This window comes from Nesoenas mayeri (assembly GCF_963082525.1).
Source record: "Nesoenas mayeri genome assembly, chromosome: 21".
NCBI lineage: Eukaryota > Metazoa > Chordata > Aves > Columbiformes > Columbidae > Nesoenas > Nesoenas mayeri.
The window spans coordinates 3,367,083-3,388,196 of NC_137571.1; the positions used below are offsets into that span (position 1 = coordinate 3,367,083).

Consider the following 21,114-nt stretch of genomic DNA (forward strand, 5'->3'; position numbering starts at 1 on the left):
AGCAGCCTCGACCCAAATCCTCCCGAATTTCGCTCCTCTGGGAGGTAAATGGGGACAGCGGGGGGTGCGCGGTGGTTCGGTGAATGTGCTCAGGGGCAATAACCCACCTGGTAGCTCGTTTGTAAACGGTGCGAATCAGGTGTGTGAAGGGAGATAACGCGGTGCTCGGCAGGAGGGGAATGCAGCGAGGTTCCTTTTGATCGGGAGATGCGGGCGCAGGGCAGAGCTGCGGGTGCTTTTTTGGGGAAGGTTCGCCCGTTTTCTGCCTTCTTGTTGCATGAAAAAAAGGGGCGGAAATTTAGATTTTTAGAAATGTAGATGCTGGTTGTATCGTTCGCTCTCGAACGGATCACGCTGCTGGTTTTTTTATAACAAACCATCAAGGAAATCAGGCTTTGCCATCCGAGGAGAGGGAAATAAATGCCCTCAAAACGCTGAACGGCCGCGGGTGTCGGGGGAGCCCCGCTGTACCTGCCTTTATATAGTATAAATAGAATAATTTCGGCATTTCATCCCAAATAAACACTGCAGGTCGAAGCACTTAATTGCTCATTGAAGCAAAAATAAGGATACTATATTTGAACGGCCACATGGCAGCGTTTTCTGAAAGGCACCATGTCAGATATATTTTGACTTCTCTGCATTAATTAAAAGCAGTGATGTTAGGAATTATTTGCATGTAATAACTGTTTACTTGTTCCTCTTTATGAAACTTGAATAGTTTACATTCTTTCATACATTTCCTTTTTCCTGTTGGCTCCTTCTCCATGTTGCAGTTTCTTTAAAAACTCGCCACTTAACTGGTTGCAGGTTGATGGATGGAAAATGTTTTTCTTTTATGAATTAAGCTTTCATTTCTGTAATCAATTATTCTCTTGGGCTCTTTTCTTTCTGTGTGTTTTATTTTTCGTCCCCCTTACACAAATTTCCAAACTGAACGCAACCCAATCTCAGCTTGACTCTTGAATTCATTATTAACTTCCCTCCTCTGCAGACCCACGCTCTGAATTACCAGTAGTTTACAGCCTTAGAAAGCACTTGGGTGAACAGTCTTTCCTCAGGCGGAGTCCTGGAAAATACTCATTACAGCAGTGAAAACACCTCCACTGCCTCTAAGAGGCTTTGGTGCAAGTAGCATAACTCAAGTGCTGATTTCTATATATTTAATATATTCTTGTGGGTTGAGGCTTTGTACTATTCGTAGAGAAATAACCCCGTTGTCGCTCCCTGGGGCTGGCACGAGGGTTTTCTCGCAGCGTGAAGCGTGTGTTCAGCTCCCCGTGTCCGGCCGCACTTTCCCAGCGAGGGGCTTTTTCAGCCTTATTCAGCGTGAAAAATCCTTTCTATTGAGTTTTTATTCTGGGTGTCGCACTTGTTTTTTTCCCTTGTTTGACTTAATATCCCCAAACACGGTGCTGGTTTTGTTTGTTCTGGCAGCAATGTGGATTTGCTGTGGCACGGTTTGCTGGAGCGGGGTTGTGTGTGTGTCTAAATGTTTGTGTAAATCCGACATGGGCATCTGAACACACGCAGCGTGAGCAGCCCGGTTGTGTGCCCGAGCTGCAGGAGCCCTGGGAAATCAGCAGTGGGGCTCTTAGTTTGAAAACATGGCTATGAAATAGTTCAGAATTGAGCATTTTTAATAATAATAATAAAAATAATAATAGTAATAAAAATAATAATAAACGTGGCTGAGATTATTCCCCAGCACTGTGAGCTGGGAAGCGCAGGTCCTTACTCATTCCTCCCCAAAATTAATATGTGCAAGACAAAGAGAGGGGAGAAGGATCAGTTTCCCTTTATGCTTAGCTCTTAAAAATATATATATATATATATTAAAACTACCTTTTTCTGCTCAGATCGCACTGTATAAAATGAAAGCCACGACCAGCTGGGTGCTCTCCCAGCTGGAATCTTCCCCCGGTGCCGGGGGTGCTCCCACAGCCGCCCAGCAGCCGTGATCCCCATGCAGAGGTGCAGGGGGCACGGTGGGAATGAGTAACCTCAGCCCGGCTTCTCGAGAAGGCGGGAAATGAGTAAAAATGATGCTGAGTAATAATTGTCATTTTCGATTCATGGGAGGATTTTTTTTTTATTGAGAGCTGTTTAAATAAAAAAGCAATGGCCCGGCTGTTTCCACCCTGCGGCCGCCGTCCCTGGAGAGGTGTTTGTATCTGCAGTGAGGGAGTGAAATGCAGGGGGTTTATTTCAAGTGGAAAATAAAATATTAAATAATAAAACTCAATACAAATGAGCTCTAACAGCGAGGAGGAGCCGTGCACCGAGCTGCTGGGCTCAGCTCCCGGGGCGTGCGGGACGGTTGTGTCTCATAAACCGAGGGGGTCCCTCCCTTGCTTCTCCTCCCATGGAATTTCCTAACTAATTGCCCCTACTAATCCTCAGCCCCACACGCTGGTTCTGCAAACCTGTCGCCAACAAACGCTCCGTGTCGGTGGTTTGTCCGTGGCCGTGCGGGCACCCGGGAGCCTTCGCGCTCCGCAGGCTGTGCCAGCCCGGCTCTTCCAGGCAGGTTGTCAGTGCAGCCGTTTCATTGGGGGTTACATTTGTATTTGGGAGGATTAAAAACTAATAAAAATAAACCATTTTTGTGCAGAAATTGAGCCGGAGGTTTGTGCAGCATTTAGTCTTGTCTCGAAAGCTGAGGTCGGGCATGGATCGATAGTTGCTGTCTGCTTTAAAGCCAATATTTCTCCCCCGGTGCTCCCGTAGGGAAACTCTCCCACCTGGGATAATTGCAGGATGTTCTCTGGAGGAGATAATCTCGTTTTTCTGTTTATTCTTTTTTTCCTCCTAGCTGTATAAATAGTATTTTGTTTTGCTATGGATATTCTCAGGTCCAACCCTGTAGATGGATGATGGTTGGGATCTGAAAAATCTCTAATTCCTTTAGAGGGGGAAAAAGGGAAAGGAGGTGGTTTTTATTGGGTTTATTTGTGAAAGGAAGGCTGGAGGAGTTCAGGGCATTTCCAGCCTGATTCTTGCATCGAGGGGGTGACGGCAGCATAGTGGGGGCAGGGGGTGTGGGAAGTGACTGGGTTTGGTTTGGCACTGGGGAGCAGGGGGGTACATGGGTGCAGGGATGATAACACCCTCCGTGATGCCAAAAGCATTTTCAGGTTGTGGATGGAAACTGTCCTGCTGACTCACTGTTGCGTTCTTGCAAAATTGGGCTCCCAAGTGCTTTTCACTGCTTTACGCTCTGGTCAGGGCTGGGAGAGGGGGACGGTACCCACAGCTGGCAGGGCCACCTCTGCTGCCCAAAGCTTGGCCAGTTCAGTTCCCATTCTGCAGTTTCCAGTTTCTGGCACCCATACATTTGCTGTGCAGCCAAGATCCTGGCACAGTTCTGCTCCTAACGCCACTATATAGGTAAATCCACAGGGCCAAAGCCACTGGGTTTCCCCAGCAAACCCCAGGCTGAAGCCGTCTCACCAGTTTGCTCCCCAGGAGCCTCCCATGGGTGCCAGGACCCACATCTACCGCTTGTAGAGGGGGTTCCACATCCAACAGCACATCTCGGGGCTGGGTTCCCATGGGAAGAGGCACCAGGAAGCTGCAGTGTGTGGAGGGGGTTGATGTGGGGACAGGGCGGGAGAGAAGGGACACAAGTGACTTTTCCACCCAGCTCTGAACCGGGTCCAAGCCTCTCTCTGCAGCATTTGAACCCCAGCGGGAGCCGGCTGAGCTCTGTGTCTCGGCAATAATGTCTCATAAAATTAAATGATGTGTGTGTTGGAGTTGGGTGGATGTGGCTCCAGCCCGACCCTTTTGCTCCCACAAGAGCTGAAGCCGTTTCTCTTCTCCTTCTCCTCATTTCTCTTATTTTTATTTTGTACTTTTCCTCTTTAGGAAAAAGCTTCACCCTGACGATCACCGTGTTCACCAACCCCACCCAGGTCGCTACTTATCACCGAGCCATTAAAGTGACTGTTGACGGACCCCGGGAGCCACGAAGTAAGTGATGTGTTTGATTTGGCAGCCACTGAGCGGCATGGGGGGGATGCGGGGGCCGAGCTCTCCATGGCTGAAGGACTTAGGGTGCCCTGCAGCTGGGCAGAGCCCCCCGGGACAGGCACCGTTTGCATGGCCGAGCAAGCCCCATGCGGCGGGTTCAGCTTGGCCACTTTTATTTTACTTAATTTTCTCAGCCCAGTGGAGCGTGGCGTGTGTCCCTGCCCGCTGCTCGCTCTGACCGTGCTCCGTGTCCCATTGCACAGGGATGGTTTTATAGCTCCGCTCCTCATAGTGCTTGGGACGCATGGAAAATGCTTTGCGCTTTGACAGCAAAACTACAGAGGCCTCAAATGTGGAGGCGCACAGGGCATTTCTAGGGGGCTGCAAAGCCAGAGGTGCTTTGGAGGCTGGCTTGCTGATTATTAAACCCAAAGTGTTTGCAGGTTTCCTCTGCGCCGTGTTCGTCCGTCTGTCCGCACGGGCCCGGGGGAGCTCAGCGGAATCTTCCTCTTCGGGTCTGCGTGGTTTCACTTTCGGGTTGTCAAAGGCTCCGCTGGCAGCGGCCAGGAGCCGCCTTGCTTGAGAAAACCCAAAGAGACAACTCAAGCACGGAAACGTCGTTGTGCTGTGACAGAGGAGGCTCCGCTGGTGCGGGACGGTGCCCCTGGGCTGAGGGCGGCTCTTTGCAAAGGCAGCTGCTGGGTTGGTTTTTGGCATCGGGCAGGTTTGAGCTCACCTTGGCATCTCCCACGATGCGGGGAAACACTCCGGTGCTGTTGGCTGGAGGGATTTCCTTTTGTCAGTTGTATTATTGGCACTGCGGGAACCCCTGTGTGACGGGACCTCGTCCCTAGTGCTTCCATCTCCGTTTTCTCGCTGTGCCTTCACCTTCCCACTCGCTCCGCGCCACCCCGGGGACTATAAAGCCGAGTTTGTTCCCTTTGCGTGTCAAGCTGTCAGTGCCCAAATGGAAGGGAAACGGTTTGATCCTTCTAAATATGTTTCAGAAAATATTTGTCTCTTGATGCTGTCGTTGGGCCACGGGTGCCCCTTGATGTCAGGCCAGGTGGAGGCTGTTACCTCGGCGAGGGGGTTTTATTTGCATCGGGGCTGTTTGGGTTTTCTTCCACCCTTGATTTTTATTTTGGAGCATGAAAGTCTTTAAAGGAGCTTGTTGAGCTGTCGGGCTGGATTTGCAAAGCTGGCATCCAGGGGATGCAATGCTGTTGGGTTTTATTTTAAGCCAGAAACACAAGGCAGGTCCCCGTCATGGGGCTGCGGCAGCGAGTCGTGGTGGGAACCGGGAACGGGCTGGGCAGGGAATTTCACAACTTTGCCAGGTCAGGAATAGAAACCAGGTCTCCTGACTCCTGGCTCAGCCCTTTATCTGCTCTATCAGATCGCCTTTCTAATAATAATAATAATCAGGAATACATAAATAATAATACAAGGCGAGATAGTTCCTACTCTTAGCGTTTGGTTTTGCTCTGACTCGCCAAAACCCCCTGCTGAATCATCCCCACTCCTCCTGCATTTCAACACCTTGGCCCATCGCTCCCCATCTTTAATTTCAGTTTTCCGATATGGAGGGGGAGGTTTGGCCGGGCGAGGGGCTGAGCCTCGGGTGTGCTCGCCCTGCACCGTTCGGCTTGGGGCTGTGCCTTCGTTTGGCTCAGGGATGCAGAGGCGGAGGATGGAGCGGAGCGGCGTGCCCAGCGCTGGGTGCCCGAGGGATGCCCTCCCCGGGACGCCATCCTGCCTGCAACGTCAGCACTTTTCGGCCTTTTTTTCTTCTGATTTGTGGACCTCAAAGTGTTTGTTTGGGAGGTGTGAGCTCATTAAGGAATTCTGTGTGGGGTTTATTTGCTGCTTCTGCTTGTTCCGTGAGGGGCCCAGAGGTTGATCTCTGCCCCATCCTTGCACCCCCACAAATTCCTGATGGAAGGAGTTTAGATACAAGTTGTGGGTTTGGGTTTTTTTTTTTACCGTTTTCATAGATTTAGATTTTTCATAGATCATAGATTTGTTAGCAGTAAAGGTCATATTTTGACTTGTAATTTGACCCCAAGGCTTAAATTAGCGATCAATGAAAATCCAGTGCAAGCCAAGAAGAAAACAAACTTAAATTAGCGATCAATGAAAATCCAGTGCAAGCCAAGAAGAAAACAAACTAAAAATCCTCTTTTGCCACACTTTGTTTTGCATTTTCTAATAAACACGAATTTAAAAATATAACTTAGAAGCAATAATGCCCTTCGCCCTTCCCTGCAGCCCCGTGCAGAAACCCCCGGTGTGGAAATACCGGCTGCCAAGTGATCCAGGTTCGCTTGTGGAAACCCAAGGTGGTTTTCCTGGTGAACCTGCCACTGGGTGGCTCTGCGGCACAGCACCCCTGGGTGTGCAGCGCCCATCAGGCTGCTGGCCGCCCACTGCGGCCGGTAAAGCCCCAGTAAGAACCAGTTTGGCCCAACACCATGGTTTGCGCTGCCTTCCATTGCTTGGCTTTGGGAGGTGAGAGCTGCCAGCAGGAATTGCAATTTTTGTGTGTGTATACATATTATATATATATTTAAATATATATTTTTATATATGTGTGTTAAATAGATATAAATATATATAAATATCTATGTGGACTTGATCCTTGTGGGTCCTTCCCAGCTCAAGACATTCTATGATGTATGTAAGCACACATGTGCAATTTTGTAAATACGTGCATATGTGTGTGCATAAAAATATATTTTTAATATATAAAATCTATTTTAATCTATCAAACATGGCTTCAGAGTTGCAAATGAGCAGAACATGGTGTGCGTTGGCTCCCGTTGCACAGAATCGGTGCTGGCCGGAGCTGGAGGCTGGATGTGGGGCTGGTGTGAATGGGCAGCGAAGCGCCCTTAAATGTGGAAAGTATTGGCCATTTGTCTTGGCGCCCTGGGAAAGCCCTGGGCATCGTCTTCTCAGATGCCGCGAAATCCTTCCAGCAACCGTTCTCGTGGGGTTTTTTGGGTCAGAACGTGGCTGGGCTCCATGCCCCACCTCCCAGCACCCCATTCATCTTCCACTCCTGCCCCATCGCTTCATCTCAGCCCTTGAGCAAGTCTTTTAACTCAAGCCGTGCCCAGAAAAAGAAATAATAATAAAAAAGAACTTCTAAGGAGTTTGCAATTGAGTCGAGATGGGTGAGGAATGACGGGAAAGCGGGTGACGACCCTCACGGGGCCGGGGGTGCAGCTGGATGGGGGACCAGGGGCTTGAGGACACTCAAGGGTGTTGGTTTGATGGAGCCACGTCAGGGTACGTGTGAGGCTGAGAATCGTGGTGGCTTTGGCCGAGTCACCATCTCGCCAGCTCCACCGCGGTCCCAGCACCGCGCAGGCTCACTCCCAGATTATTATTACTACTTTTTTCCTTGAGCTCTAGCATTTTCCGGGTCAGATCTGGAGAGAAAAAGGACATTTTTTCAAGTTGACACCTTAGCTCTAAACAACTGGCGCAGCGGGTGCCAAGTGTTGACATACTTTGTACAAACAGGAAGTAATAAAATATTTGAACTTCCTGTGGAATTTCCTTATTATTTATCCCCCCCTCCTCTGCAGCTCTTTATTTAGCAAGAGCCCGACTCGGCCAAGCTGCAGCCCTGGTGCAAAGCCCTCCCATACCTGGAGCTGCCTGCAGAATAACCCACGAGAGGCAGAATGTGTTAAAAAATGAATAGCTGGAATCTATCTGGGGATGTTTGGTGTGGTCCTGGGTGCATGGGAGCATCTCCAGGGCCTCCCCATCACACCCACCTGCTGGCAGCCTTCCCATCCCCCTTTTTTCCCCACTTCCCGTCCCCCTTGTGTGCACTGGCAAAGCTCAGCAGGACTTATTTTCTTGTTGCCATTCAGTCTCAGCCTCTCCCCCCTTCACCCCCTTTGCCCTTAACCCCTCGTTTCTGTTTCCCCCCCATCCCCGCCGAGGAGGAAGGGGAGAGCAAGAGGACTTGATCACCCACCATAACCCTTGCGGGGATGCACAAAGTTGCTTTTCTGAGGTTTAGTGCTGTGTGAATTTGGGTGAACGGAGCTGGTTTTCTTCCCCCTCAGCGAAGGTGGGGAGTGGAGCAGGGAGCGGGATGCTGGAGCAACATAGACCTCCCTTACGATGCTCTTACATTGCAGTTTAGTTTTGTCCCATCCTGGGCTGAATGATGAAGTGCAGGGTGACGATGAGGAAGCGTTGTAGCTTGGGTTTCCATGCTGGAGGAGTGAGGGGCAGTGGGGTCCCCACATCCCCGCCTTGTTGCCCACTTGTCTGCAATGCAAACATTTGTGGGGGTGATGGTGGCTGGCGTCTCCTGCTCATTTTGGGTTTGTTCATCAGAGAGTCAGTGCTTTCGGTTGTGTCACCACTTGGTGTGACCAGGGTAAGTGCCAGGAGGGTGTCCCCATGCTGAAGCATCGCTGGGCTTGGACCAGGAGGAGGAGGGGGCTTGTGGCTGGAACACCCCCAGCCAGGCAAGAGTGTTCCATGTCCCCTCTCCATCTTGTCCACACAAGGTTTTTCTGGTAGGACCCCATCCTGCACAGCTACAAATCCCCTCTGTGATCATTTGTCATCCCCAAGAAGCTCCTTCCCTCTGTGTCCCATGAGGATGGAGCAATGGGGCCATGTTGGGAGTGGGAACAACCTGGTGGCCACCGCTTTGGCTCACCCCAAGCGCCCAGTGCTCCCCCATTGTGCGGCACGTAGCCAGCGGGTGGAAAGGCTTCTCACCTCCCACGGCTCTGAGGCTTTTCCAAGAACCGCTGCTTTTTAGCTTTCATGTTTTCAAAAGCCTCAGCTGGGTGAGGGTTTCCCTGCCCGCCTGCCCCACATACAACATCAGCCCCAGCCCTGTGCTCCTGGTTGGGAAATGAAGGGTTTGGGGGTGGAAACCCCCTTGTCCATGCCTGTGCAAGGTGTTGGTGGCACCTGTGTCCCCAGGGTGCTGGCGGTCGGTGGGTGCAAGGCTGTGGCTTGGGTGCTGGATGCCCTTGAGCCCCCCGTGCACTGGGGGCTCTTGGCTTTGAGTATGGATTAAAGAAGCAAAAAAAGACTGTAAATGGGAAGAACCCTGTCTGTAAATCCAGCCTGAAGAAGGCTTTGCTGCTATTGATTGTGGGGGCCTGTGGGAAGGGGTGTCTGTGTCCCCATGTGCCCCCAGCCCTGCCGTAAGGACATTTTCGCAGTGCTGCCCGGGTGGCAGCCGGGGAGGAGGACGAGTCGTACCAGCCCGTCCTGGGGATGACACACACCTCGCCGTGGCTTCTCGATCCATCTCGAGCTGCCCCGATAAGAGCAGCGCCCTGAACCGCCCGTCCTGCCGCGGACACACCTCGGCACCGCTGCCCGCACCCCCAGCAACACCCCATCTCGCTTCCCGCCCCACGCCCAGCGCCTCGCCGGCTCCCCGAACCCCGGCACGTCTGCAAACCACCCTCAGAAAGCCTTTCTCTTTTTTCTATTTTCTTGTTTTAATGTAAAGCGCCTATGAATCCATTTTTCTTGAGTTCAGAGGAATCGGTGCCGTGGATTTTTCCCCACGTTATTCCTGCTGTACGCTCCCATTTGAGGCTAGCGAGAAAAAGCAAAGCAAGTGATCCTCCCACTACTTTCCTGCTCCTCGTGGCTGCAGATGAGTCTGAGATTTACTATGAGAAATAGCAAAACCGAAACCCATTTTACACAGGGAAAGGAAAAGAAGCGCAACATTCCACCCCATTCACCAGAATAAGCTCTGTAGAGGCCCCGATATGATGTTAATACCTAGAAATCACCAGGTGTCCCGTGCAAGACTAAGCCTCCCATTCTGCCCAGTTTGACCCGCAGATTTTGGGCTGGGGGAGTCTGAAGAGCTGAGTCAGCTCTCCTGCTCTCACTGGTACAAATTTGGGGGGTTTCAGCTCCCCCTTCCACGCTCCTGTTTGCTTTTCCTGGGGTACAGCAGCCCTGTGCAAACTTGATTCCTTCAGCAGTGTCATATTTTCATGCCTTAATGGTTTAAATGCCAGAAAAAACTGCAAAATAACCAACTCTGCAAGATATGAAACACGTTATTTCGTTTCTAACTTCGGGGTTGTAGCGTCTTTAAAAGTATTGATGGTGTCTGCTGAGATTCCTGACTCCGGGATAGCTGGAACAAAGAGCATCTTTCCTTTGCGTCATTTTGGGGGAAAAGAGGGAGAAAAACAAGGCAGAAATGTTCCCATTGCTTCTGGGAAAACTGATCCATGAGTTCATGCATCACCCCAGCCCGGGGTGGATTTTAGCTGATGCTTTGTCCTGTGCTGCGGGGGATTTGTATAAATCCACGTTGTGCTTCCTCCATATGGGAGGGGGGGAAGAAAAAGGTTATCTTATGGTTTTGGTATTATTTGAAGCAATTTTGAGAGGAGACGGGGAGCTGGATGAGCTGTGCAGGGTGTGGGGGAGCTGGATGAGCTCAGTGGGATGCAGGGGAGCTTGGGACGATGCGTCGTGCCCCCTCAGGATGTCACCTCCATGAATCGGGATGGAGAGATGAAAATCTGTAGCTCTCCCATTGCCAGGACATGGGGGAATTGGGATCTACCGGGTGGCAGAGACGGGTGCAAGTCAACAAGGGACGGTCTGAAATAGCTGAGGATGAAGAAGCAGGAGCGGCGAGTCGGACAGGGTGACGGAATGGGAGCCAAAGAGGAACAAAAGCAGAAATATCCCAAATTACCATATTCTTACGGAAAATGTTGGGAGTCCGCAGCGTGCCCGGGGCCCTGACACCCCCTGTTTGTTGCGCCTTTTACCCTTGGAGGTTCAATCTGACTTTGGGAAGTGCTTGGAGAAGAAATAATAAATTATTAGAGGGATTTGCGCTTCTCAGAAGCTCAAATGGAGACGGGGACGGGGGCTGCGCCGTGCCAGTATTGTACCATTTCAGATCTTTATCTTGGCAAAAAGGCTTCCTTGTGGGGATGCATAAAACTTGAACTGGGGATGTTTCTGTAATGAGAAGCAGGCTCGGTGCTAAAGTGCTCCCGTGGGGTGATAGTTTTGGATATTATTAGGGTCTTTTGTTTTCTTCCCCTGCTTGTCCTTAGCGAGATATAAATACACAGACATTTCCCAGTTTGTCTGGGAATTAGAGGGGAAAAAAAAAAAAGAGGGGGAAATGGTGAAGAAAAAGGAAAACGAAAAGAAAAGGGGCAACCAAATCAATCAAACCAATAAGATCATTTAAATAAAAAAATGATCTCACCGCTTCCTGGATAGTTATTTATCGATGTAAAATTGCTGTAGTTTGTTCCAATTTAAAACGCGGTGCTTAAAATATGTGGATTTCCCACTTCTTGAGACCTGTCCCTTTCCCTGGGGAGGAAGAAGAGGAAATGCTGAGTGACACTTTCTTGCTTCCCGATTCAACTCTCTATTCCGTACAAGCACGTGGGAGCTTCGGCATCACCCTGACAAGGGGGGACCTGCTGTGGTGGTCCCAGCAGTGGCCCTTGGGCACAGGGGGGTGACATTGCTTGGGGACATCCCAGTCGTGCTCCACACAGACAGAGCTCCTGGGTCTCAGCTTCTTCTCAGCTGCTTCTCAGCTTCTCCCCATGCTGGTCCTGCCTGGAGGAGCAAAAGGGCTCTGGATGGAGCGTGGACTTTTTGGGGTGTCCTGAAACAAGGTGGGCATGGGAAATCCTCGGTGGGAATGCGACGTGTTTTAATCTTCAAGTTTTATTGGTGTTTTCTCGGCTGTCCCCCGGCTGCCGTTGGGGTTGTTGGTGATGGGGCACTTGTGTGGACGGTCACCAAGAGTTCTGGCCACCCTGTGCGTCCCACACAGGGACCGTCCAGCTCCATCACACCCTTCCTGATCCCATTTGTTCTTTGGATGGAGACACATGAAAAGCATCGGTGCAGCTTGATTAGGGCATGATGCACCACCCACTCTCACCTTCCATCTGCCAGATCCCTTAAAAACCTCCCACCGCCGCAGTCGCCGCGAACGGGAGGCAAAGGACGAAGCCGAAGCCGCATCTCCAGAGGCTGGCGGATGGTGCGGAGGGACAAGGAGACGCCTGGGCGAGACTCAGGGCTCCCGAGTTCATGCCGGAGCCCTTGCAAATCGGTACTTGCTGCGCAGGAGGGTTTCTCTGTTTGTATTCCCATCGCTAATGTGTTTTGATCCCAGCGGGGGAATTTGCACCCTTTGGGATGTGCCCAGACCGTCCAGGGCACTGTGTTCTTGCAGAGGCAGTTCTGGACCGCTGTTGATACATGCATGGCGAGCAATTATGTTAAACTGCCTCCTCCTCTAATTTCTTATAGGTGTTGGTATCCACTTAACCCCTTGGGGCCCGATCCTGCACAGACAAAGAGATGGGGAGTTGGGGCTCAGATCTGGGGTGGGTGGTGGATGAAAATCAGAAGAGAAAAGCAGCTCAGCACTGGGTTTGTGTGGGTTGGGCTGTTCAGGAGCCCCCAGCCCTATGGGGGACCTGTCACCCCTGGGCAGGACATTGGGACACCCCAGGGGACACCCTGGTGCTGGGAGTTCCCTGGGGACAGCAGAGCGGGGACAAAGGTTGGGGGTTTGCATGGCCTGGGCCATTGGTTCTACAGCTCCAGGCTGTAATCCCGGCCTCGAAATATAATTTCGGTTGCTGCATTAATATGGGCTCCAGCACATTCACTCCTCTAATTATTTTATTTGCCACATATAGTAAATTCCACCTCTCCTTTTATAATCACCTGGCGTGTAAGAACTTCGAAATAATTTCACTTAAAAATGACCAATATTTGCTGAGTGCAGCAGTTATTGGGAGTCAGAACAGGGAAATTATATTTGCTTGCGTTGTACAAAGAAATCTTTGTTGAAATTGGTTGCAATACCTCCTGCTTTTGAAGGCTTCGGGAAAACCCCAGGGCACGGTTCTCAGCGGGGGTGGAAGAGGCGTATCTGCTCCTGCTCTGAAATGCAATAGATCAGAGTCGGAGAAGTGGGCATTGATTGAATTTGGAAGAGATTAAACTCTGGTGGATGGGGTGGATGTTTGGAGAACTAAGTTTCATTGACGGCTCCTTCCAGAAGGATGTCGGTGGTGTTTCGATGCCGGGCGCAGGAGCGAGTTGTGCTGGGATGCAGGTGATGGGATGATACTAAAAAGGAGTATTTGTGAGCAAGGATGTTGGTGAGCTTTCCTCCTTCCAAAGGGGCTGTTTTGCCCCGTGCCTCAGTTTACCCATTTGTAAAGCAGATCTAATAACCGGCCGGGCAGCGGGTGATGTGGGAGCGTTGCACAGACGCCAAGGCTGTTGTCGGTGAGGATTTATCGAGCTATAGCTGGATTGCAGGTTTATTAATGCCTCCTCGGGCAGGATTTGTGAGCTCGGGAGGACAGTGTGACGGGTCGTGGATTGGAAAACAGGAGAAAAAATAAAAGAAGTCAGTGCTAAAAGGCAAGTTTCATTTCGGGGAAGACATGAACTAAAAGGCTAGAACTATCAAACAAAACCACAAGATCACATCAGATGTCAGGGCAGGACACATCTTGTTTCTCCCTCTCGAAAGGGCTTATCAGCACAACCAATCACTTTAATGATGTGGCAGAGGGAGGAAGAGGATTTGACTCAGAGTGCGATGAAATTTAGTTCCTAAGACCCTTCTCTTCCGCTGCCGGAGCCCGGTCACCTGTTCTGCAATCAGCCAGAGATAAATCATATCCTGCAGCGGAAGGTGCTTAGACATGATTTTGCATTATTTTATCGCACTCTTTCCAGTGAATTGATGCGCTGTAGTGGGAACGGGGGAGAGAGGGGAGGGAAGAAGAGAGACCCTGCAAGCGGGGAGCATCCCCTGTGCTCCATGCCTCCCCCAGCCCATCGCATCCCAAAACTGGGTTTGGGAGGAGGCAGCAGCTCGGCAGCTCTGGTTTTTGGCTTTGGAGGAGCAGCATTGCAGAGAGGATGAAGGTGCCGTGCAGGTAGCGTTGCTCTGGGGCTCTTGCTTACAGCGTTGCGTTGTGTGCACTGGCAAAGCTCGTCAGGAGTTGTAATTATCCGATGTACCAGGCAGTCTCTGGAGATGGAGCTCGGAGCTCAGTCCTGGGATGGGGGAATATTAGCATTCAAATGGCAGGGCTGGGCTCCGCTCTGTCCCAGGGCAAAGGGGAAACCCAGCGCTCAGCATCCTCAAATCTTGGGAAAATTTGGGTCTGATCTGGGTTGTGCTGGGTTATCCGGAGCCCAGGACCAGCTGGAAAAATGCTGCTATATCCAGTTGGCTCCCACATGGACACGGCATCTGAGACATCTCCAATGCATTACCTGCACCGCGGCACATTCCTTGCACAGCGCTGACCCCAGAGGATGGTCCTTCCCGTCCTGGGCAGAGTGTCCTTAACCAGTGTCACCCAAAGGAATTTGATGTGCTTGCCCTAATGGAACAGGTTATTACTGGGGAAAAACCAGCTATACTGGTAGCACGCAGGTCCCATTTCAAGTTGTTAGATAGCAGGCATTAACTCATGGTAAATTGGCATCACTCCACTGATCTGTGCAGCGACAGCTCATATATGCAGCTGCAAATCTGATCTGAGACGTGACTGAGGCAATATCAGCTGCAGGTACTTGAGATCCGGCTGCTTCCTCCAAGCACCCAGCTTTGAAATCTTTGAATCAGGGGTTTGCCTAATTCCAGGAGAACTGGATCATGGCCCATAGATGAATTTTGCCTTCCTAGAAAGGGGAGCAACTGCAGACAAGTCAGCAAGGCTGGTGGGTTTTGCACCCATGAAAGCTGCTGGATTTCCCACCGATGTGCACCCATCTGCTCGTTTGTGACGTACAGGGTGACATTAACTTTATATACAACCTAATTCGCTCTGCAGTCTTGTAGATAGATTTTCAGAAGTCTTTAAGGATGGGAAGATGCAGAAAAGCACTTGTGGGGATTTTCAGTGAGGCACAAGTGGGCTAAATGCTCAAATATGATGAATTTTACCCAGTCTGCTGCTGAGAATGCCCCCAGCTTTACCTGTGCTGTAAAGTGCTTTAAACACATTTCATTTTTAATCCAGAAAGATCCAGTCTTCTGGCTGAAACCCTGGGAACGGGGAACCCGTGTCCTTTTGGGATTTGCGCTGGAGTTGCATGGAAATTTGGGTGTGATGTTCCTTTGGATTTGAACACGGATACACAGCTCGCACATCCCAGGAGGTTTGGGAAATGCTACCCTAGATTTCTGCTCAAATAGCTGAATTAATGCCCTGCTTTGTTTTCCTTCCAGAGGACTTATTCTTTGGGTTTCCCAGTGTAATGAGAAGCCAACATAGGGTTTATCAGAAGCCGCCCCATTTGCAAGGCCTTGCAATGGGGTGGGCAGAGGCAAAGCCAAGGGACTAGCCCAGAAGTGAGAGGAGATTAGGGGCTCGCAAAGGCAGCTAATCAATACCAGGCTGCCTCTCGCAAACATCTCTCCTGCTGCTGGAGCTTCAGACAGTCAAAAAAACCCTACTGTAAATGCAACATATCTCGGTGCTTCCTGCCAGCTGGCCAGGAGCCAGCCTATTTCCTTCAAAAAGAGGGATATTTATTTTCATCCTTTTAGAGGCAGCCAATTCATCTCGGACCACCATCAGCTAAAAAAGCTTTATAAATTAGCAACCTTTTTTTGTTGTTGTTGTTGTTAATTCTCTCCCCCACCCCCTTCAATATGATTTTCCTTTCGTTGTTCGGGTCGGTGTAAATCCTCTGCCAGGACATGCGAGCCGAGGCGCATTGCGACACACTCCCCTTTCTCTCCAAGCTGGAGGAAGACAGTAGCCGTAGTGTCTCACGAAAGCCAGAGGAAACCAAAGCAAAGCCTCGCCGTGACTGATTCTCCTTCCAAATGGCGTAAGCAAGCCAACTTCAAACATGTGAATAATGAGTTATCTGTGCTTGACTTTGTTCAGCAGCAGAAGAGACGGTTCCTTCTAACATTTTCCTCCTGCTCCCTCCTGTGAACTTCTGGGCTTCAACTTTTAGAAGTGGGTTGAAGTAGCGTTGGCACTTGCCAGCTGCTGCTACTCATAGAATCACGGAGTGATTTGGGGTGGAAAAGCCCCTCAAGATCATCGAGTCCAACTGTTCCCCAGCCCTGGCACTGCCCCATGTCCTGAGAACCTCATGTCCGTCTGTCCAACCCTCCAGGGATGGTGACTCCAGCACTGCCCTGGGCAGCCTGTTCAATGCCCCACAGCCCTTTGGGGAAGAAATTGTTCCGAAATCCAACCTCAACCTCCCCTGGCGCAACTTGAGGCCGTTTCCTCTGCTCCTGGCGCTTGTTCCTGGGGAGCAGAGCCCGACCCCCCTGGCTCCAAGCTCCTTTCGGGCAGTTCAGAGATCAGAAGGTCTCCCCTCAGCTCCTGTTCTCCAGCTGAACCCCCCAGGTCCCTCAGTCTCCATCACACTTGTGCTCCAGCCCTTCACCAGCTCCGTTCCCTCCTCTTAGCTCGCTCCAGCACCTCAAGGGCTTTCTTGTCATGAGGGGCCAAAAACTGACCCCAGGATTCGAGTTGCAGCCTCACCAGTGCCCAGTGCAGGGGGACAATCACTGCCTTGGTCCTGCTGCTCACCAGAGCTCGGTGGAGATCTCCAGCATCCTCCATGGAGACATCATATTTGAGCCCCTTCCAGTTGTGGGCAGCCCAGTTTCCATCTCCACACTGTCCTCCGCTCCCTCTTTCACCGCTCGTGTGGCCCCACCAAATTCTTCTTGGCCAGGAATTCCCCGTGGCGAGTGTGGAGCTGGAGGTGGGTTTCCAGGGAAAACCTGAGGGATGTTCACATCTCGGGTTATAGGTGTGCAAAGATGAAACCGCCCCAGCATCTGCTGTAAGGGACAGGCCTGCTGTTCCCATAACACAGGCGGTTCACATGTGGCTTGTTTCTGGAGCACATGCTGGGACTTGATAGTCTAGCCGAGACTCAGACTGGGAAGAAATTCAACCTTGTGTAGAGGATTGGTGTGTCTCTCTGAAGTTCTTATTTTGAGGGCTACAAGAGGGATTTGAAAGGTGTTTTGTGCATTGAGTTTTATCCGCTGCTGATCACTTTCTTGTGGTGGGTTCTCAAGGACGTGTAGAGACTAAGCCATTGGGTTGTGCACGGCGTGGCTGGGCTGGCTGCTCCCAGAGAGCTCCTGCTCGGCTAAACCATGGCATTTGGCTGATAATATTTGAGCAGAGCCTTGGGTGAGGGTGGTCGGAGCTTGTTGGTGGGACGCTTGGAGCCTTGGTTTGAACATGGACGAGTGGGGGCTGCTGATGGCTCAGCTCGAACTGCTGCCCCAGCCCGCGCTACCGTCTCCTGGTTCTCGTCTCCTCCTCGGTGGAGAGAAGGAAATGATCTGCAAATGCGTGTATTAATGAACATCCCCTCCGAGCTGAAACGCTCTGCGTTTCCTTTGCTCCAGCTTGCCGCCAGCGTTTCGCAGCAAGACGCCTGGGGATGGCCAAGCCACTTCCCACCATCTGCTCTCCCGTTCCTTTAGTAACACGGTGCTATGGGGGACAGGGACGAACGTGACACCCAAATCCAAACCCCCTGAAGTCAGAGGGCAGGCTGTGCCCTCCTTGTCTCTCCCACCTGTGACCCCATCTACATCTAAACACAGATAAATCAGGGGACCAGGACCACTAGGCCCTCCTAAGAGTGTTTTTTCAAATCTACCCGCTCTAAGATTTTTGGTATCACTCAAGCCATGAAGTTCCTGGACTGTCTTTCTACCTTTGATCAACTTTATATTCTGCATCTCAGGAATCTAGGGAAATAAGCTGCTTTTGGTGGACACCCCGCAATGGATGGATGGAAACACCATCCAGGTCCCAGCTTCGGAAGCCACATCAGGTTGCACACTCCTAGAAGGAAGGGCAGGATCTGCTTGGTCTTTGAAATGTTTTAATGCAGAAAGCATGACTTTGAATCACCGTTTTGAGGGCTGGAGCTCCAGTGTGGCACACACTGTTTCACTGTCTGCATTCCAAGGAAACACCCAAAACTTCCAGTATGCTTCTTATTACTGGCCTAAAGTGTCAAATTCACATCGGCTCTTCCAGCTGGGAAGTGTTCAATGGGATCGTTTGTTTGATGTGCTGATAGAGATCTTGTTACTGCATCAGGATCGTAGGTGATCTGTCAATGTTTACATCATGTCATGTTCAATATCGGAGTTAACAGATTCGGAAACCTGATCCAGCATTAAAACGCTTGCGCTGTTGACAAGAAGTGCCTAAGGTCAGTAGCTGCCATCATTTCGTAGACCTAAGGACTGTTGTTTCCATAAATATTGCCCTGCGAGGCAGTGCTAGCACAGCTGGAAACACAGTGCACAACCGCCAACCCAACAGCAGGTTTCGTGCCCCAAAATCCACAGGTTGGAGTGATTAAGACTCCTCCGACTGATTTCTTGGGATGAGGCCTGGAGCTGTTTGAAGTCGATTGAAAACCCACCCCCTGGCATTGGGCGGCTTTGAGTCAGTCCTTGGGTTAAGCTCGAAACCACCTTCCTCTTCTCTAAGGTATGAGCCATTGTTCACTTGACGGCACTGGTTTCCTCTCCGTGACAGCTGTGGGTAGATGGGGAAGGGCTTTTAATGAAGCCAACCGCTGCAGAAATTAAAAAGCTCAGGTTGTTCTGATGAAAGAAACCTATTAATAGCGATCCTCTCTTGCGTGACAAAGTCTGACGTCCCCAGCTCAAAGTGACAAGCGGCAGGAAGTCCTGGGGAGACAGCCTGTACCAACCAGGCTTGGCAGGCCAAGCTGGTGGTTTTTAACTCATTCACCACCTTTTTTCTTGCAGTTTAACACTTCCCGGCCCCTCCCGTGTAGATGGGGTGGGATACAACCTAGGGAGGGTCTATGAAAGCCAAGAAGTGTCCCAATCCCACCATGACTCCTCTGGCTTTTCGCTCCTAAATAAGCCCATGTTTGCCTTTTGCATCAAGTTTTCTACTTCCTTTTTATCAGTTTAAGGTTTTTTGGGGGGTGTTTGCTGGTAGTTTCTGGGTCTCCCCGCAGACCAGCCCCTTTCAGAGAGGGTAGATACAGCACTTCTATTTTCATGAGGTTAACCCCCTCCGGGGCTGTACCCGCGTTCAGACGGCGCAGGGACCGGAGCAACCGCAGCGCAGCATGATGCAGCCACATGAAGCCCTCGGTTCAGTCGTACGGCTCAATAATCTCTACAAACATTATCAGCACAGAGATCACTTGATTTATTTTTCAGGATTTGCTCCGTCACATGCCAGATACTACCGCAGGATAGGCTTTCAGCCGAGATAGAGGCAGAGGACTTAATTTCCATTAGATTTCCATGGAACTCGGTCTTTGAAGTTCTTTTGGCTTCTCCGCTGAGCTCTGCCTGAGAAAAGTGGTTAAAGGAAGAACGTAAACCTATTTTTCTTCTTTTGCGCTCCAATGCGTGCTGCAGTAATACAATGTGGACCAAAAGAAGGCACCTCAGTGACCACACTTTCCCCCTTGGGAAGGCACAAGTACCGTGTGACAAACACTCACATCTCCAAAGACCATCGGATAAGGCAGAGGTGCCCAAGGTCTAGGGACGCACGGAGATGATAACAGATCGTTTATGGTGTTGATTTGAGGTTTCCTTGGTTTACTTCACACAGCAGGGAAAACACTTTATCAAAATACAGCTTTGTGCTGGGAGTTCGTCCTCACCAAGTTTTGCTCTCTGGTGTCAGCACGTTTTTGTTCAGCTTGGACTTTTCTGCACCCAGAAGCTTGGGGATTATAGAGGTTTTGGGGTGGTGGGTGTCACTTGGATGTGGAGTTCCCAGGGGAGGGTCAAAGCCCCTTAAAAACTGCGGTTTGGGACAGTTTGCTGGTGGGACACCCAGGGAGTGCTGCTGTGGCACGGAGCTCAGCTGGGAGCAGGAGGTCCCCTCCAGAATCAATGCCGTCCCTTCCAAGCCACCAGCTTCTCTGCAGACAGCCTGGCAAGTGCAGCCTGAGCACCACGAGCCAAGAAAACGTGAGATCAGAAGATATCAGCCATCAGATTTAAAGAGGGGGAAGTCTGGGGACTTTCTGTGACTTCGCTATAAATTAACACCCGAGCTCACGCTACGCAGATGTGAAGGGGGGTGCGAGCAAGAGGTGGCTGCGTTTGTCGCCTTTCAAATGTGTTGCTTTTCTTCTTAAAAGCTGCCAAGAACTGAGCCCCACTTGGTGGATGTTGGGCTGTAGGGCTGGATCTGATAAGGCTCAGCTCTCAGAAGAGCTGCAAAAGGCTTTTTGTCTTCCCAGCTCCTCTCCTGCCTCCCCGGCGTGCCCGCACACCTCCAGTGCCCCGAGCTCTGCTCCCGATTCCGCTGGGATAAGGCATTCCCCACCTTGGGAAGGTCCTTTCATGGCAGGTGCAAAGAGCTGGGGGCGTTTCAGGGCCGTCTGGCCGTGGCAGGTAAAGAACAAGGAGAATCCAAGGTCTGAACCTGGCACCGATGGCAAACCAGAGCAGCTCCAGCTTCTCTGGAGTCCCTCCAGCTTTGTACGGGTGTAACTGAGACTGGAATCTGGCCCAGAGAGAGTAAAGCTGTTCAGCAGTGATTAACACAGTAAAATGCAAAAGTTATGTATCAAGTGTATTTCATGCGCTTCTTGCCTCGGGACAATTAGCATAAGTTTAATAATTATTGCCCTGTGCCAGCCCTACCGAAGGAGCTGGGAGCGCTTTACAAATGCTCGTTGGCTGCTGCCCTGCCTGCGGGAGTTGGGGGAATCGTCTCCCCGCTTTACGGGTAGGAAAAGAGGAACAGAAAGAGGCAAAGTGAGGTGGCCCATGTGTGGTGCTGTGGCCGGACTGGTCCCTCCCCATCTCCTGCACCTTCCCCAGCCCTGCTTGGCTCTGGGTGCACAGAGCTGGGGAGGGGGGTGATGCAAGACCAGAGTTTATTCTTTGTGCACGGATAAAATGCTGTTGAAAATACTTAAAATTAAAGGTTTCCTTTGCTGGTTGCCCAATCACCACCCTGCCAGGAGATGGGGTTTCTCCTGCCTTGCGTGTGTCTCCTCTCTGCGTTCAGATGCACTGACAGTAGGTGGTCGCTCGAGCATGGGACATCCCGACCCCAG

General features: G+C 51.0%; 2 protein-coding genes across 3 annotated transcripts in view; one reads left to right on the top strand and one right to left on the bottom strand.

The window, feature by feature from the left end:
- SRRM1 (serine and arginine repetitive matrix 1) overlaps positions 1–21,114 on the bottom strand; it is a 156,610-nt gene that overhangs the window by 33,424 nt on the left and 102,072 nt on the right. The window lies entirely within an intron of this gene.
- Positions 1–21,114, top strand: part of RUNX3 (RUNX family transcription factor 3) — a gene marked incomplete at both ends in the record, with an annotated part of 51,093 nt that overhangs the window by 17,645 nt on the left and 12,334 nt on the right. The window contains one exon of the mRNA XM_080357552.1: positions 3,871–3,975. Within this exon, the coding sequence (XP_080213678.1) occupies positions 3,871–3,975 (105 nt within the window). The remainder of the gene's footprint in view (positions 1–3,870; positions 3,976–21,114) is intronic.